General features: G+C 37.2%; 2 protein-coding genes across 3 annotated transcripts; one reads left to right on the top strand and one right to left on the bottom strand.

Annotated features, from left to right (window-relative positions):
• Positions 1 to 285: 285 nt before the first annotated feature.
• LOC112511779 (lysophospholipid acyltransferase LPEAT1) lies at positions 286 to 10,409 on the top strand. 2 transcript variants are annotated; one of them, XM_025117543.1, is made up of 9 exons: positions 286 to 981; positions 3,018 to 3,137; positions 3,340 to 3,377; positions 4,123 to 4,187; positions 4,753 to 4,821; positions 7,611 to 7,744; positions 9,733 to 9,873; positions 9,959 to 10,022; positions 10,300 to 10,409. In XM_025117543.1, exons 1-9 carry the CDS (start codon positions 427 to 429, stop codon positions 10,317 to 10,319), a joined length of 1,206 nt encoding a protein of 401 aa, XP_024973311.1. In that variant the 5' UTR covers positions 286 to 426; the 3' UTR covers positions 10,320 to 10,409. The 2 variants fall into 2 exon arrangements, with proteins under 2 accessions (XP_024973311.1, XP_024973310.1); XM_025117542.1 differs by lacking the exon at positions 10,300 to 10,409 and having other exon boundaries at positions 9,959 to 10,292.
• Positions 10,410 to 11,029: 620 nt separating this feature from the next.
• LOC112511780 (deSI-like protein At4g17486) lies at positions 11,030 to 15,820 on the bottom strand. The gene is made up of 4 exons (XM_025117544.1): positions 15,603 to 15,820; positions 12,958 to 13,214; positions 12,045 to 12,332; positions 11,030 to 11,495 (listed from the first exon to the last, which is right to left on the bottom strand). Exons 2-4 carry the CDS (start codon positions 13,163 to 13,165, stop codon positions 11,245 to 11,247), a joined length of 747 nt encoding a protein of 248 aa, XP_024973312.1. The 5' UTR covers positions 13,166 to 13,214; positions 15,603 to 15,820; the 3' UTR covers positions 11,030 to 11,244.
• Between the last annotated feature and the right edge of the window lie 529 nt (positions 15,821 to 16,349).

Genomic DNA, 16,349 nt, shown 5'->3' with positions numbered 1-16,349 from the left:
CGAAATATATATACGTCTTTGGTATTGTTGACGAAATGTATAATTTGGGGTAAAACATGTGAACATAAAATAATAAAACCTGGTTATTTAAAAATTAAAAATAAAAAATAAAAAATAAAAAATTAGAAATTAAAAATCACGTCTCCAGCACCGGGAGGATTAATAATAGAGATTGAGATGCAAACGGAAAGTGCGTGTCTCGTTGTCATCAGGTGGGGGGTTCTACTTGCGAATTTGGGTTATCTACCACCGGTACGCCACCACCGCCGCCACCACCACCACCACCACTGCCACCACCACCATCCCCAAATACCCAATCTCTACTGCCACTCTCCCCCATTTCATCCACCACATGGTGTGTCTCCTATCAGATATAAACAATCAAAATCAACATCAAATCGAATAAGGTTAACGTCTGCGTCATAAATGGATTCAGAACTCCAAGATTTATCTTCAAAACCCCAATCTCCCACTTCTCAACCCAATCTTGAAGACGTTTCCGAGAAGGATGATAGCCCCCTCCTCAGCTCCACCACCACCACATCCACCTGCACCTCTAGAACCACCACTGGCGCCGACAAATCCTCCTCATCCACACCCCTTCCCAGCATCGAAGAGCTCGAGAAGAAATACGCCGCGTTTGTCCGACACGATGTGTATGGCGCCATGGGACGTGGAGAGCTACCCTGGACCGAGAAGTTTTTGTTAGGAATTGCGCTCATCACGCTCCTCCCGATACGGGTGGTGCTGGCAACAACGGTTGTTGTCTTGTACTACTTGATTTGTAGGGTTTGTACTCTGTTTATGGCGCCAAATCGGGAGGACGGGCAGGAGGATTATGCTCACATGGGTGGCTGGAGGAGAACGGTTCTCTTTTGGTCTGGAAGAGTTCTTTCTAGGATTATGCTTTTCGCCTTTGGATTTTATTGGATTCATGAGTCTTCGAGGAATCCAGAAATCGATGGAAGTTTCAACAATGAGGTAGCTTTCTGGTATATATATATAATGTGATGAAATTTGTGCTATCAGTTTGCTGTGTCTATCTCTGTTTACAGCTTCTTAAGTGCCCAAATTTATGAGTTGACTGTTTTAGTTTTTGCCAATTTCTTCATAATTCCATCTTTCATTGCTCTAATTAAGAAGTCAGGCAAGCAGGAGTTGTTGGCAAGAGTATTTATGGCAGTATGATTAACCCCTAGATCAGTCTTCTGAACCTTGTGCTCACTTGAAATATGGTAAAAAAAGATGGGATTATGGATTATGATGGGTGAATGGTGATTGCATTCATTCCATACCCATCATTCTCTGCTGTTCTCTAAGGATTTTGAATAGTTTCTCTACAAAGAATAGAACACTTGGCTAACTCATATTGATTGTTTTCGTCTTAAATGCTAGGCTAAAATTTACAGGGTACCTAGCTTTTCCGCTGTAGTCTATTCTAAAGTTTGACTATCTTGCCAACAATTGGCTGGGCACCAATCTGTGTAAATCATATCACCGTTTATTTACATCGTATCATGTTATTTGAATCTAAAGGAGTATAGGTAGCATAAAAACGTAATTGATGGTTGCTTTTACCTTCTCAATTAATTGCATGCAACAGGAAAAATACTGTAGGGTTCTATGAGGATCAATTTATGAAGTATATGCCTTCTTGCACTCCATGCCCTTAAAGTCAGTCATGAAAACTCCTTACTTCTAACTATCAAATTTTACCATGTAAACTACTTACTTTAGCAATAATACCTTTTATATTTTGTAAAACATAAGGTGAACGATAGCCACCTTCAAGAATTCTATAATCTATCTTACTTTGGCAGTCTGGCGCAATGTTGTAATATTAAGTTATAGAATAAGGCAGCACACTAGGATGAGGTAAGTTGGATATCGGGCAACTCTTGATGTTAATAAGCTGGAGAATACCTGGTCTAAGAATTTGGTGGTGTGGAATAAGCAACTAAAAGCCTGCGTCTACTTGAATAATAGAGTGTTTTCTACAGCACTTCAGAGTTGGAATCTAGCAAATGCCTTGGTTGGTTGCTTGATAGATATGCATAAGTATAGTTTTGTGTAGATTGTTTCCTGACACTCTACACAAAAAGGGGGAAGGAAAGATCAATATAGAGAAATAAAATTCTTCACCATTTTATCTTTTCTGTAGGTGTAAGAAGTGTGTTCCATAATATGCATATATTTAAAGACACATGCATGTGTTATGTATTGACATAATGACACATTTGGTGCAAACTTCAACATAACATTGAGGAGAAATTAAAACAAAACCAAGAGTTGTAGCAGTTTCAGTAAAAGTGGTGGAAAACTCAATGTAGATCCAATAATCTTTGTTGGCCGACTGAGGTGTTGGTGCCCAGCACATTATTGCCGTTTGTGACACCCCAACCATCATAGTATATTTTCTGCTTTGCCCGCAAGTCACAACCCGGGCTTACGGTTTTAAAATGCGTCACATTAGTGGGAGGGATTACTATATATATATATATATATATATATATATATATATATATTGGCAATGTGAGATTCACCTAAGATGTTACAAACACCATCTAGAGATGTATCCTCCTCATTGAGGTTTGCACCGTCATCCCGATTGCATAAGGATCGCTCTGATACCTTTCTTTGACACCCCAAACAGTATACTGATATTGTTGTTAGGGCATTTTATGTACCCGGATTCTTTGATTGTGTGTGCCCACTGACAGTCTCTTCCACTTTGCAAGCGCATTGCATCTAGATTGAAGTTCTTGCATGAAACTAGTGTAGGACATCGTCCACGAGATGAAAAACCCAAAGTCCCAAACTGGGGTGTAGCATTAATACAATGTGTTGCATATAACATTCTTAGTTCATTAAGATGATATGTTACCATGTTGGTTTATTACGTTCGTAGAACCAGTTTTTTCTTGTCTGAAACACTTAGCACAATATTATGCCTAATAGATTAAACTTTAGATATTTGTTACTGGCATTTAATTATCTTGGTTCCTTTTAATGGTCAGGCGGATAGCAATGACCAATCTGAGGAAAATGAAAGACCTGGAGTAATCATATCAAACCATGTGTCACATATGGATATTTTGTACCATATGTCTTCGTCATTTCCGAGTTTTGTTGCCAAGGTTTGTTAAATGCTCTAGCCAGAAAGTTATTTCTATTTGAGGTTGTAGTTAGGCAGCTGTTGCTGGCATATCTCATTAGTTCATTCTCTTTCACCCACAAATGCACATGTTACACTAGTCCGTGACTTGCTTCACAATCAGTGAAATTTTACTGTTGCTAATATAACTGACTTGTTCCTGTTGTTTCTTATCATTTCTGAAGAGATCAGTGGGCAAGCTTCCTCTGGTTGGCCTTATAAGGTTGGTTTGCATCACATTTAATGGTGCATAGCATTCCATTTTTCATATACCGTTTCTTTTGCTTCTTGTATGAAGTAGACGAGGACTGCACTTTTTTAGATTTAACAGATTTGGATAATCATTTTAATCTAAAAGTAAAAATTAATTAAAAAGGAAACAGAAATGATGCAAATGAATAGAGTGTATGATTTGAAATTGTCCTGGTGTGATGAACAGGACTTTATGCAGGCTTTTTGACCAGGTGGAAGAGTTTAATCACTGTTCATCGTTTGTTTGGTTAGACATGCAGAAGATATCGAACAAGAAAAATTTCTCAGTCTGTTTATCGATGAGTACTTTGTATATGCTGCATTTCTTAAACCGGCTGTGGTCCAATTGTTTTCACATCTGCAAGTTGAAATATGGTAATCTAAATAACGAAGAGAAGATACATATGTATATTTTTTGATGGGGAATGAAATGTTGGACCACAAGTGGCATGATTGTGGCTTTGGAAAAATGAATTGTTTTCATCATTGCATGCAGTTAATGCAATAGGTGTTATATTTAAAATTATACATTGGATATATCTGGATCAAGATACATGCTGCTTATTTTTTATGTCGAAAGTACAAGTAGTTTTCTATTTTGTTTATAATTATTTACAAATATGGGGTTGTCATAATGACCTATAAGTGATGTTTTATGTTTCAAGAGCAATAATTTGTTGAGCCATTGCATTGTAATTACCTTTTTGGTTTTTCAGCAAGTGCCTTGGTTGTGTATATGTCCAGCGGGAGTCGAAATCTTCAGATACAAAGGGCGTCTCAGGTATTTAAATTTTAGATGTTGCTTCACTAACTATATTGTATGCTCCTTGGGACTGTATCAATGATCAAGATTTTTGCTTGTTTGTGGAGTGAAGGGAGAAACAAAGAAAGGGGGAAGCAGGGGATATGAGAAGAAAGACATGTCCCAAAGAACTTAAACAAACTCGATATATTTCAATATGCTCTACGATTCTAAACACATGCCTAATATAGTAAATAGTAAACCATCAGTTGATAACACTGATAAATGTCTAGCAATGGATCTAGTTTTATCTTAACAACATAGTTGAATGATAACCCTAATAATGTAATAATTATCTTAATAACAATCATCCTAAGTACTAACTATGGAAGTAATTTGTCTGCAATCATTGCGTATTCTCAGCAAAAATTTCTTAAATCTTGCATGATGGTTTATTGGTTTACATTAGATTCTTAACATAGTGATAGTTTACAGAGGTTCTTTGCATATCTAACGGCTACCTTTCTTTGTAGTTCATGATTTCTGAACAAGTAGCTTTCTTTAATGTAATTCCTGTTGGATCTTTTTACTTTGTTACTTGCAGCTGTTGTCAATGAGAGAATTCAGGAAGCTCACCGAGATAAGTCTGCACCCATGATGATGCTTTTTCCAGGTTACTGTTTCCCATCTCTGTTTGCATTGGCCATTATGGTTTCTCATTTCCTGTATAGCAGGGACGTACCCAGAAATTTTTTCAAACGGTGGCACCATTTGACTATAAGAAAAAAACTATAAGCCACCGTTTGACTATAAGAAACAAATATACATATATTTTTTTCAAAACGGTGGCACCATTTGACTAAGAAAATGACACTAACAGGATTCAAACTTGGATAGGGGGTGGAATAAAAGCCTTGTAAACCAACTCTACCAAATAAAACTTGTTCTCATTGTAGTTTCAAAATACATATGGTGGCACACAACAGATTAATATGGTTGCACCTTTTACAAACCTAATTTTTTTTACCCTTCAACGGAGGAGTAATACGGTGGCACGTGCCACCATATGCACCACTATAGGTCCGTCCCTGCTGTATAGTTACCCTCTTTGGCGTCTTACCACACACTTAAAACTGATAAGTGGGTTCTATGTGTTTTACCTACGTGGAAAGAGGATTAGGTGCACTAAATATGCTTATTAAAGGGATTTACACTAGATGTCTTGTATACTATAATCACTTCTACTACTTGATGACCAAGCTCTGTATGTACATAAGTGGTCTACTAAATTTATCCTTGCCAATTGCTGGAATGCATATATTTAGGGTTTGTCATTTGCATTAACTTGGTATAGGCAGCTACATATTGGAAATGTTTTTGACCATCAACTTCCTTTGTCGCTTCTTTTTTCAGTTCAATTGTTTATGCATAATTAATAAAGAAAGTTTGGGCATTATATAATTATGTAAATCTCATTGGTTTTGCGAAAGTAATGTGCATTTGGTGTTTGATGAATGTGTGTGTGCACATTGGTACTCTTGTGGTCTCCATGAGCAAGAAGGGATATACATAAATATATATATATATAGACACACATATATAGACACACACATATATATATATACACACACACACACACACACACACACACACATATATATATATATATATATATATTTAGGGGTGTCATCTTTTGTTAACCTTTCCTTTTGTGTTAACTATACAAACCAAAATGGTCCAATAGGAATCCATATTGGTTCATGGTTAATAGTTTATTAAATGTTCAATAAGTGGGGCGAATTAGTAAGAATATGTTTATAAAATATGAGAGTTACATTGTTCCTAAAATTTGGCTCTTTTCAAGTTTGTATGTGTGTTTAACATATTATGATGGATGTCCTTCACAAATGAAAATTGTATGTGTGTTTAACATATTATGATGGAGTTACATTGTTCCTTATCACACATACATACAATTCAGGTATGTGTTCACTAATGAACATTTTCATATATGTTATATTTTCATTGGTGAACAATGTTTATAAACTACTCATATATAACAATTGTTCATTAATTCACACCATTCATAAGTTACACATTACATATTAATAAATGAAGGAATAATTAAAGCTTGATGTCGGTTTCAAAACGATGGAATAATTACCGGAAAATAATTAATGTTAAAAGAAACCTCCCTACTTTTTTCCAAAATTACCCTTTGTTCATGATTGTTCACCTATACTTATTCAGCATCCTTTTTTAATTTGTTACAAATATTCCATGATGAATTTTATCCATAGATTATAAAGATTAAAGGCTAGGATTGGTTCACAAAGTTAACACGATATATTGGGTTAACAAATGAACTCACCCCTCTCAATATATAGATAGGGTCAGGTTCAGGAGAAAACCGCAAAAAAATGAAAAACTGAGGAACACCCTGGTAACCGTTCATCTGGACGGTATGCACATGTGCATACAAGTAATTTGAAAGCAATTTGTCCGATATGCACATGTCCATAACATGCACACATGCATAAAACCAAAAAACAGTTATATTTACTTGTACGCATATGTGCATACCGTCCAGATGAATGGTTATCAGGGTGTTCCTCAATTTTTCATTTTTTTGAGGTTTTCCCTTGAACCTCCCCCCCCTCTCTCTCTCTCTCTCTCTCTCTATATATATATATATATATATATATATATATATATATATATATATATATCCTCAATGAGATTAGGTTTTGGTGAACTATGGAGGGTTAACTAATGTATGCATCTACAATTCACTTATTTAACCAATTGTTTGGATTTTGATTAATTGATGAACACATGGCATTTATTCGTTAAAAAGGGGACAAATGATATGAAAGTGAAATTGATTTCACTTATTCATGCTACCAGTTGGGCAGTTTGCAGCAGTTTGTTATTATGTGTGCTTAAAGTGATTTTTTTTAAAATTAACCTAGATATCCAACCCGCTAAGCGAGCCGACCATTCCCAGGGCGACCACCTGCTTGGCTGCTTTGCAGGTAGCCCAGAGTCACCGCATTTGAACCTCCATGGCCACAAGGAGATTTTTATTCCTCCTTGGATTCCAACCTGGGATCTCCAGACACTTTTGACCTTTGGAGCCCAAGCTCAAACCAATCGGGCACCACCCTTGTGGTTACTTGAAGTAATTTACGTAGTACTGTTCCAAGTTGCAGTTGAAGTTTAACTTGTAATCCAACAGGAGCGCTCCATAATTTTTGTTTTCAATTTGTAACATGCAAAATCTTCTTTAAATGCTCAAAAATCATATTGATGTCTTCTACATTTGATTGCCTTTTTCTTCTGTAACGCCAGTGAAAAAGTTTTCCTTCATCTGTTAGCTACACAATAATTTATTTTTGGTCTTCAACATTTATCCAAATTTGCTGTTTGCAGTTGTTTATTTTTCTTTTTTTCCTTGTACAGAAGGGACAACTACAAATGGGGATTACATACTTCCATTTAAAACTGGTGCATTTTTGGCGAAGGCTCCTGTTCTTCCTGTCATTTTGAGATATCCTTATGAGAGATTTAGCCCTGCATGGGATTCCATAACTGGGGTGAGTGTTTAAATGCTGCTCCATCTTTTGAGTTTTACAAAAAGGGAAAATTATACTCGGGAGCTGATTACTGAATAGCTGTTTTGGCCTTGAGGGTCTGGAAGAAAATATATGTGGCTGCAGTAGTTATGGTGGATTATATGTCCACACCCAGAAAATAAAATATAGAACTGTTGGAGATTTTGTCTAATAGATGGCTCACATACAATACACTCTTCTGAAGCCAAACCAAACGAGCCTATATGTCTCACCTGGAGGTGGGGTTGCCCGCGCACCCCGGGGTGGCTTAAGATGTATGCAGACCTGGCCTCACGGACAATACACTCTTCTATGCACCACTAACCAACCAATTACATGAATCCCTTTGCCAAGTTAGACCTTGATATTATATCCATTGACAATAAGTTTTGAGTTCCATGCTCTTGGAACCACTTTGAAAGTTCAACGAAAAGGCTGTTTATACAACTGTCATGAACCCATGTGTAAAGCATGAACTGACTTGTGCTAGATGTGGCTGTGGTAGCCTGTGCACCTACTAGCTTCACGCCTCTAAAGAAGGGAAGAAAACCTGTTATAACAATAGCTTATCGTATTATAGTACTACTATTCAGTATATATATATATATATTTATATATATGTAGTTGATTTCTCATGTTGTCATATCTTCCATACAAAAGCGACTCGTCGTGAGAAGAACAGTTACACATCATATCAAGTTTGCCGTGATTTTGGACGAGATTTCTCAAGGGATCCAGTCATCCAAGGGAGTATCCCGTGGTATATGCTATTTGTGAATGACATTCTGTTAGCAGCGGAAGTCCATGGTGGAGTTGAAAGAGGTTGGAGTAGTAGAGGATGCGTTGGTTGCACCAAGGCTCGATACTTATGGTGCAATTTTAGTGAGGAGAGCATCGATGAGGTGGTGGAAGGTAACATCGTAGGTCAAAGGGTGCCCCAAAAGGATATTTTCAAGTTTCTAGGCTCCATGATTCAGAATAAAGGAGGGGGGGGGGTCGAAGATGACATAACAACCCTGCAAGGACAGGGTGGCTAAAGTGGAGGGTTGCCTGCTGTTTGGCAAAAAGATCCCACTAAAACTGAAGGACAAATTTCATAGGGTAACCATCAGACTAATTATATTGTAAGGGTTGGAGTGTTGGGCATGAGAGAAAGTTGGAGGTTGCTAAAATGAGGATGCTTAGGTGGACATGTGGGCGGACCATGTTTGACAGAATACCCAATGAGGTCTATCAGGAGGCGTTAGGAGTTGCACACATCACTGATATATTGAGAACTTGAGAGAGTGAAGATGGAGGTGATTAAATTTGCTCATGTTCGTAGGAGAAAGGTGGCGGCTCCATTGAGGAGGGTAGAAGGTGTGGGGGTTGAGGGAGTGAGGAGGGGTAGGCCGAGGAAGACTTGGGATGAGGATCTGAGGTTAGACATGGTGGCTTTAGGCATTTCCAAGAACATGACTTTTGATTGGAGTTCTTGGAGACGCAAGATTAGGGTAGCAGACTAGGGAAGGGGAACTGTAGCTAGCCTAGACAGAAGGAAGAGATTGAGAGAGATGAAGGATGGGGGTAGGGTTAGTGAGCTGACCGTTAGACCTCCTGGATTCGATTCCTACCTTGGTTATGTTTTATCTGGTTGCCTCATTGAATTGTCGCTTACTTCTAACTTGTTTTTCAAAGTTTAACACTGCCTTTTTGTTTTCAAGTTTCCTTGTTCTTCTTATGTTCTTTTTCTGCAAATTTTTGAGCAAGCTTTATCCTTTTTTCCCCGCACACTTTGCACAAGCCCGGGGTCTTCACGGAAACAACCAGTCTACTCTTTGGGGTAGAGGTTACATCTGCCTACATCTCATCCTCCCCAAACCCCACCTTCAGGTGCAATATACCGGGCTTGTTTGGTTTACTGCCAATCCATCATAATTCAGCCTATGATTGCTTGCATTAAATTTTTTAATCTATTGTCCAATTCTCAGGTGCGTCATGTGATCTTGCTGCTGTGTCAATTTGTAAATAATATGACGGTAACAAGGTTGCCAATTTATTACCCCTCACAAGAAGAAAAGGATAATCCAAAACTATATGCCGAAAATGTTCGGAGATTGATGGCTCGTGAGGTATGTGTATACATTCATTTTGGGGCTTATCGTATGTATATGTGTTATTGTTTGATTGGGTTGTTGGTGTTGGTTATGTGTGCAGGGTAACTTAATAAAATCAGACATTGGTTTAGCGGAGAAACGCGTATATCATGCGGCCCTCAATGGTAGGCCTAATGTTTTGCATGAGAAAGACGATTGATTGATTGATGATAGGTTTGACGGGCAGACTCCGAAATGATATAATACGTTGGTTATCATTTTAGTCGAGTTGGTGAAAACACAGCAATGCAGATGTTTCCTGCTGCATGTAATCGTTACTTCAGGAAACGAAATGAATAAAATGTGTTGTTAAACCATACACACAGAATTTCTTTGATTTAGTGGCCTAAATAGAAAGCTGATTGAAAGTAATCCTGAAGCATCTCTTTTCTGTTCCTGCAGGTTTGTTGTGTCAACGATAGATTCCGATACGTCATCTGTACATATTTATTTACTCTCTTTGGTTAAAGGGAAAAAAAGTAGTGAAATTTATGGTCTAATTATTTGGGAAATGTATTTGTGGAGTCTGGAGTGGACATGGCATGGCAGCATCGACTTCGAGCGCTTCAATGTCGATATTACCTTTGAAAGAGACATTGAGGAGAAAAGGATGGTTTCGGAGAAACCGTCTAAGTCTAGGATGTTTAATCGGAATCTGTTTGTGTGGTTATTGCTGCTGGATGGATGGATGGATGGATGATGTCGGGTTCATTAAGGTTATGTGGGTGACTTTGTGTTGATTTGAAGATTGTGTTTCTTAGGAATACCAAGTGGGATCGATCGCCTCCCATAAACTTGTTATAGTGCACAAATGGATCTAACCGTAACCTGGTTCCGGTCCTACCATTGTTTTGCTGATGTAAAAGCTAAAACTAAAACCAACTTGTGACAATTGAAACTATTACTTTAGCATAATAATACAATATTCTATAGATGGAAACTCTATTGAAACCCTTCCATTCCGTGTTCAATATTGAAATTGTGTCCAGGCCTAGAAGCCTGATCGAGCCTATTTACACACCCAAAGCCTCGGCCCAAAAAAGACCGCACCGTGTGCATCTTTAGAAGAAAAACGAGATGCATCATGAACATGGTTTTTCATTTGATTTTTTGTGTTTCTTGAATGGTTTTAAGGTAACCTCGAGGTGTTTTCTGATGCAAGAGAAACCGAACAGATTAAGAGAATGCGAGTGATATAAGCAGCTTCTCTACTGGTGCATGTTACTAGACACACTAAACTTCTCCACTTACTAGACAGACACCTTCTGGTAGTTTTGATTACAACATACACAACTAACCATCAAACCACCGCTAAGAGATTAAGTAAATATCGACTCTAACCAGTAGTCATTGAGCGCATGATCGTCTCAACTCCCATGGCGGTAAGCACCCCTTCAGAGGTGACTGCAATATCAATGAAGATGTTGACAAATGTCTCTGCCTTGATGAAACTGATGCTAGGCAATTAAAACTACTGCTTCTTAGCCTTCGCTTCTCATTTTCACTCCCGTTCCCACTCTCATATGCTATGCAACCGGGATCATGTTGCACCCCAGACACTTTAAGGGCTTCCGGCAATACACAGCTAAAAGCTGAACCTGCAATTTCCCCATCAATCAGCAACTTACGCACCCACACTTTTACATCCAAAGTTGTTGGAGGATGTTTTTGTGATTATACTTCTATTAATCCATGTCGTAATTGTTAGTCACAGTTGATAAAAGGGTTTAGCTTCCTGTTTAACTTGTATATAAATAACATTGAATGAATTCATTCAGAATTCCCAAAATTACAATCAATTGCAGTAGCTGTAATATGGCATCAAAGCACCACTGGAAACCAAATCGGGAAAGATGATTAAGAAAAGCGAGAGCAGTGGTGTTCTCATACCATATTACGGCTACTGAAATTGATTGTAATTTTGGGAATTTTCTGAACGAGTTTATTTCACCAGCTACAATTGCTATTTATACACAGTTAAACAGAAAGCCAAACTAACTTTATTGACTGTGACTAACAGATAATCCAATGACTAAATGTGGTAACTGTCAGGAGTACAATTACAAAAATAACCTCTAACAAGAGTTGATAACACGGGGAGAGAATAGACTTCCTGAAGAAGTGGCAAGTAATTAGGAAATATTTACCCAGTTTGGCCAATCTATTAACCCATTTGGGGATTTGCTTGCCAGTTAACTTGTAGCAGATGTCGTTGCAGAAATGGTTGCAGTTTTTGACGATTAGATGATATGTGTCACCATTGTAGTTTGCAGCATGATGCTCCATGAACTCTCTGACCTGAGCAGGGTCCAGACATGTCGTCCCAATTAATATCGACCTCCTAAACTTGAAGCCTGGGCATTGCCGAGGTTCGACCTCAAAGACACCACTAGTTGGGTAGTCATGAGCTCCAAATGCATATTCTACACCATGAACTGTCGAGAAAATTGTTACTTCATGAGAGCTGTTTGTGTCAAATAGTAGAAAGTAACAGGAAGGAAAATGGATATTTTCATTGTTCGAATGCATAACGGAAAATAAGGGAAAAACCTCATTTCCCTCGGATCACGTGCTAAAAAAAGACGGGGTCCACTAATGTTAGGTGCACATGAATCAAGATTTTGGACTAAATAACATTTCAATTGTGAATATGAAGAGGAATGGATGATAGGGAGCCTTGAGCGCAGTGCTTTTGTGGTGACATGGTATTAAAAATCAAGGCTATGATTGGCAAATTAGCTGTTAAGCTAGCGGTTGGTTAAAAAGCTAGTTGTTGGTAAAAAAAAAACTAGCCGATAAACTAGTCATGTTTGATAATAACTACTTGAGAAGCTAGATGATGTAAGATGACCTAAAAAGACATGAATAATTAATAGGAACAATATAAGGGGCATAATTTGGAAAAAATCCCTTAGAGCTTATTGAAATGCCACCTGAAATAGCTTTTAAAAAAGCTAGCTTATCAGCTAGAGTTTAAAAGCATCCTTATGAACATCATATTAAGACTAAAGAGAGATTCCCATGTAATTTCAATTTAAACAAACAAATGGAGCCACATACCTTCCATGCCGGAGTGAAAGATGCCGAAGCCAGCCCAGTAAGCATAGCCATTCATAGGAGTCAAGTCATACACATTGAGAAAAACTGGTGTGTTTCCTGGTCCATACTCGGCTTTTATTCTCGGGAAAAAACAAAAACGAGCCGTTGATTTTCCTTTCAAACGGAGTGGCACTATAGATTTCAGTCCTTTCTTTGTTACAAATTTCATGGTGCTTCTAGCGGTGCAGCCAGAAGTCAGTCAGCACCTAAATACCATCCTACGCATGCAGACAATTTCAGCAATTTAAGATTTCCATGTCAAAAAAGAACGGCCAAGGAGAGGGACATCAACAACTACCTTTTAAAGAAATTTACACCTTTTATGCTAAAATACTTAAAAACCTTTCTGTTATAAAGAAAACTTCAACACAACATTTGTTATGCTCCAGTTTGTGATTTTATATCCCGCAATCAGCAATAGTCACTCTACTCAGACTTGATTCAACATTCAATCTTCTCTTTTTTTGGTGCATAGCTACTGCTAGACTCCAAGATATACCATAAAGAAGAGTTTTATGGTCCCTACTGCGTTTACCACAAGCCTTTTTAGGCCATTTTATCTTCAATTACATCTCTCTTCTAGATCCCCATCAAATAAAAATGTGTTTTTTTGCCAAAAGGAAAAGAAACAAGAAAAAGAAAAATAATTTATTCATACAACAAGAGGAATCAGTTTTCCTCGTGTAAGGCAGCCATAAGTGCCTCCCAAACTACTACCACATCCCAATATAGAAACTATATGAAATGCAAACAGTTTTCATTTTTTAATTTCCACCAACCACGTTGGATCAGTTGACAATCTGACAAACAACCAAAATATGACAAGCCAGCTACTTATATTTATTGCACATCCAATTCTATTCCAATTACTTTCTGGAAACATAATTTATTCATGAACTCTTTGAGTTGACTTTGACATCTTGATGGGATGCACACACACCACACAGGCTCTTGATGATATATTAAAATACAGATCATGAATTTCCACCAACACAAGCAATTGAATATATCTGCAATATGATAGTTACCTCAAAGGAACAGTCTTCCACTATAGGTCAAAGGGTATGAGTGGGATCCCATGAATAGAATCAATTATATGACCGACTTAACCAACTATAGCATCCTTTAACCAGTCAGCAGTAGGTAGTCCTCCAGCTCAAAAAAGTACCTGCTGTAAGTTAGCCTTCTATTTCAAACTACCTGGACCGTATACTTAGACAAGACATTATTTACAATTCTGTGTTATCTTCCCTCATTCTCATTTGCTGTTCTTAGTCTTGTAAAGAACCCATTCAGCTTCTGTCTCATAAGAAATTGGCAATCAGGGGAGACTGAGTCATCCTTGGACAGTATATGTAGGTGAACCGATGGAGTCTTTTGTAGCTTTTACATGTCCATAAATAAAGGATATCTTGTTCTTAAGATTGGTTAGAATCCTTAACATTATTAACCATCATATTCAAACATAGTTAGGTGGAACATGTTAAAAAACTCCCATGTGCATTAAAGGCCGTAAATATAAGTATAAAACAGCTTAAACACCTTAAATTAAGGTTGTGTTGATATCTAAATTTTACCTGTCTTACCTCATCAGTGATATGAGTATTTATTGACTGACATAAGGCAGCAAAGAAGTTAAATTGATTCTGTGTTGATGGTTACAGGAGCTATAGAAAAGGAATCAATGCATATGTATTAATGTACCAAGTGAAACTGTTTGAAAAGGCTCTGCCAAATAGAGGGCATCACAATGCTAAACTAATTCCACTCCTGAAAGCCTTTTTTTTCCATATTTCCATCAGAAAATGCAGTTCAATAACTTTTTTTCTATCTTTATATCTGATATGTGCAGCAAGGATTCCTTCATTTTCACTGTTTATTCTTTTGAGATTGCAATTAACCATATATCCATGCAAGTCAGCCCCCAAAATCCAAATTCTCATATTTGCCAAACATACTTTCTGAAAACGGCAAAGAACACACGCCCATAGTGAAAAACGGAGAGAAAGAACAATCAACAACTCCAGCACAGTACTTCACGCAAGTGTCCTCCCTTGCCCCAAAACACACTCACAAAAGTAAAGAAGAAGAACACACGCGGTGCTTGTGACTGTCAAAAAGGGAAAGAAAATGCACATGCCAAGTTGTACCCAACACACAAACTTTCATGAACATACAGCAACAGATATCACCGAGATGAAAGTAAACATCCTACAACAGCAAATATTATCTCCAATACCGTTTCGCTTTAACAAATTGTACTCCCAAAATGTCGACAATTAGAACAAATTCATCACCGAAGAACGTAAATTTGGTGCATTTATATTAATTTTGTTTAGATATACAAAAGACGATCAAATTATGTCAGATCTTAGGACGAACCTACATAAACAAATAGAGTTCGCTACAATTAACATTTAACAGATCAGACAGATGAAACCAACAACAAAAGTCGAAACGGAAAAACCAAATCATCGAGTAACGTAACCAACGAACCTTATCTAAAACAAGCAGTAACATCAATTCACCAATTAAGAAGGCAAAAATTATAAACTGGAGAAGAATCTAAAAGAACAATATAGACGAAAACTCAAACTCAAACTTACAGAGTAGAAGAACAATCGCCATCGGAAAATGCAAAGAACAACTGGAATCATCAACACACAGTGACAAATTTCTGTCGATATAAAAAATCGAAATTCGGATGAGAATTCAGAAACCCGAAGCCTTTTTGAGGCAATTAACACACACAAGTGTGTGTAAGAGGGGAGAGAGAGAAGAGAAGGAGAGTGGTAGTATAAAAAGAAGTAACGACACCCTAACACCCTCTCTCCCTTTCATCAACCAAATTATAACCATAAATACAACACTAGTTTATTTAATTTCGGAAATTTGCGTTTCTATGCTTTTAAAGAGTACCCGAAATCAATAGCTAAAACCGTTCTCGTAATCGCCCCGATCTCTATGGGGATTTTATCGGGGATCTCCATCGAAGAACCTGTTAAAGGTAAAAATCATCTTTTTCACTGTTGGTTATAACCGAACCTGAATCCGAAACCGATCTGAAAAAAATTGCAATATGCTAATTTTCACAATTAAAAGTAAATTACAATTTTTTAAAGATGTAAGTTTAAATGTCTCAAACATAATCGAACCAATTACAAACAATATATTAGATTACAATGTAAAATTAAACAGAAATTCAAACATCATACAACTAAAATCATGATTTTAGACAAATAAACTAGACTTTTCCGTAAGCTTTATTTGGATTGTCTAGGTAAAGTGGATAAAAGTCTTTTAAATTTTAATGCTACTATTTTCTTTTAATGATATTATATATATATATATAT

This window comes from Cynara cardunculus (assembly GCF_001531365.2).
Source record: "Cynara cardunculus var. scolymus isolate 2C chromosome LG 4, CcrdV1, whole genome shotgun sequence".
NCBI lineage: Eukaryota > Viridiplantae > Streptophyta > Magnoliopsida > Asterales > Asteraceae > Cynara > Cynara cardunculus.
This window is presented reverse-complemented; position numbering and strand designations above follow the sequence as displayed.

What these genes read in the sequence shown, in the direction of transcription:
- LOC112511779 (XM_025117542.1), top strand. Translation starts at nt 427, where the DNA reads ATGGATTCAGAACTCCAAGATTTATCTTCAAAACCCCAATCTCCCACT. An exon ending in ATGGAAGTTTCAACAATGAG is followed by an intron (nt 982 to 3,017) that starts GTAGCTTTCTGG and finishes TTTAATGGTCAG; the next exon opens with GCGGATAGCAATGACCAATC. An exon ending in CCTCTGGTTGGCCTTATAAG is followed by an intron (nt 3,378 to 4,122) that starts GTTGGTTTGCAT and finishes TTGGTTTTTCAG; the next exon opens with CAAGTGCCTTGGTTGTGTAT.
- LOC112511780 (XM_025117544.1), bottom strand. Translation starts at nt 13,165, where the DNA reads ATGAAATTTGTAACAAAGAAAGGACTGAAATCTATAGTGCCACTCCGT. An exon ending in CTTTCACTCCGGCATGGAAG is followed by an intron (nt 12,333 to 12,957) that starts GTATGTGGCTCC and finishes TTTTCTCGACAG; the next exon opens with TTCATGGTGTAGAATATGCA. An exon ending in TAATAGATTGGCCAAACTGG is followed by an intron (nt 11,496 to 12,044) that starts GTAAATATTTCC and finishes GGGAAATTGCAG; the next exon opens with GTTCAGCTTTTAGCTGTGTA.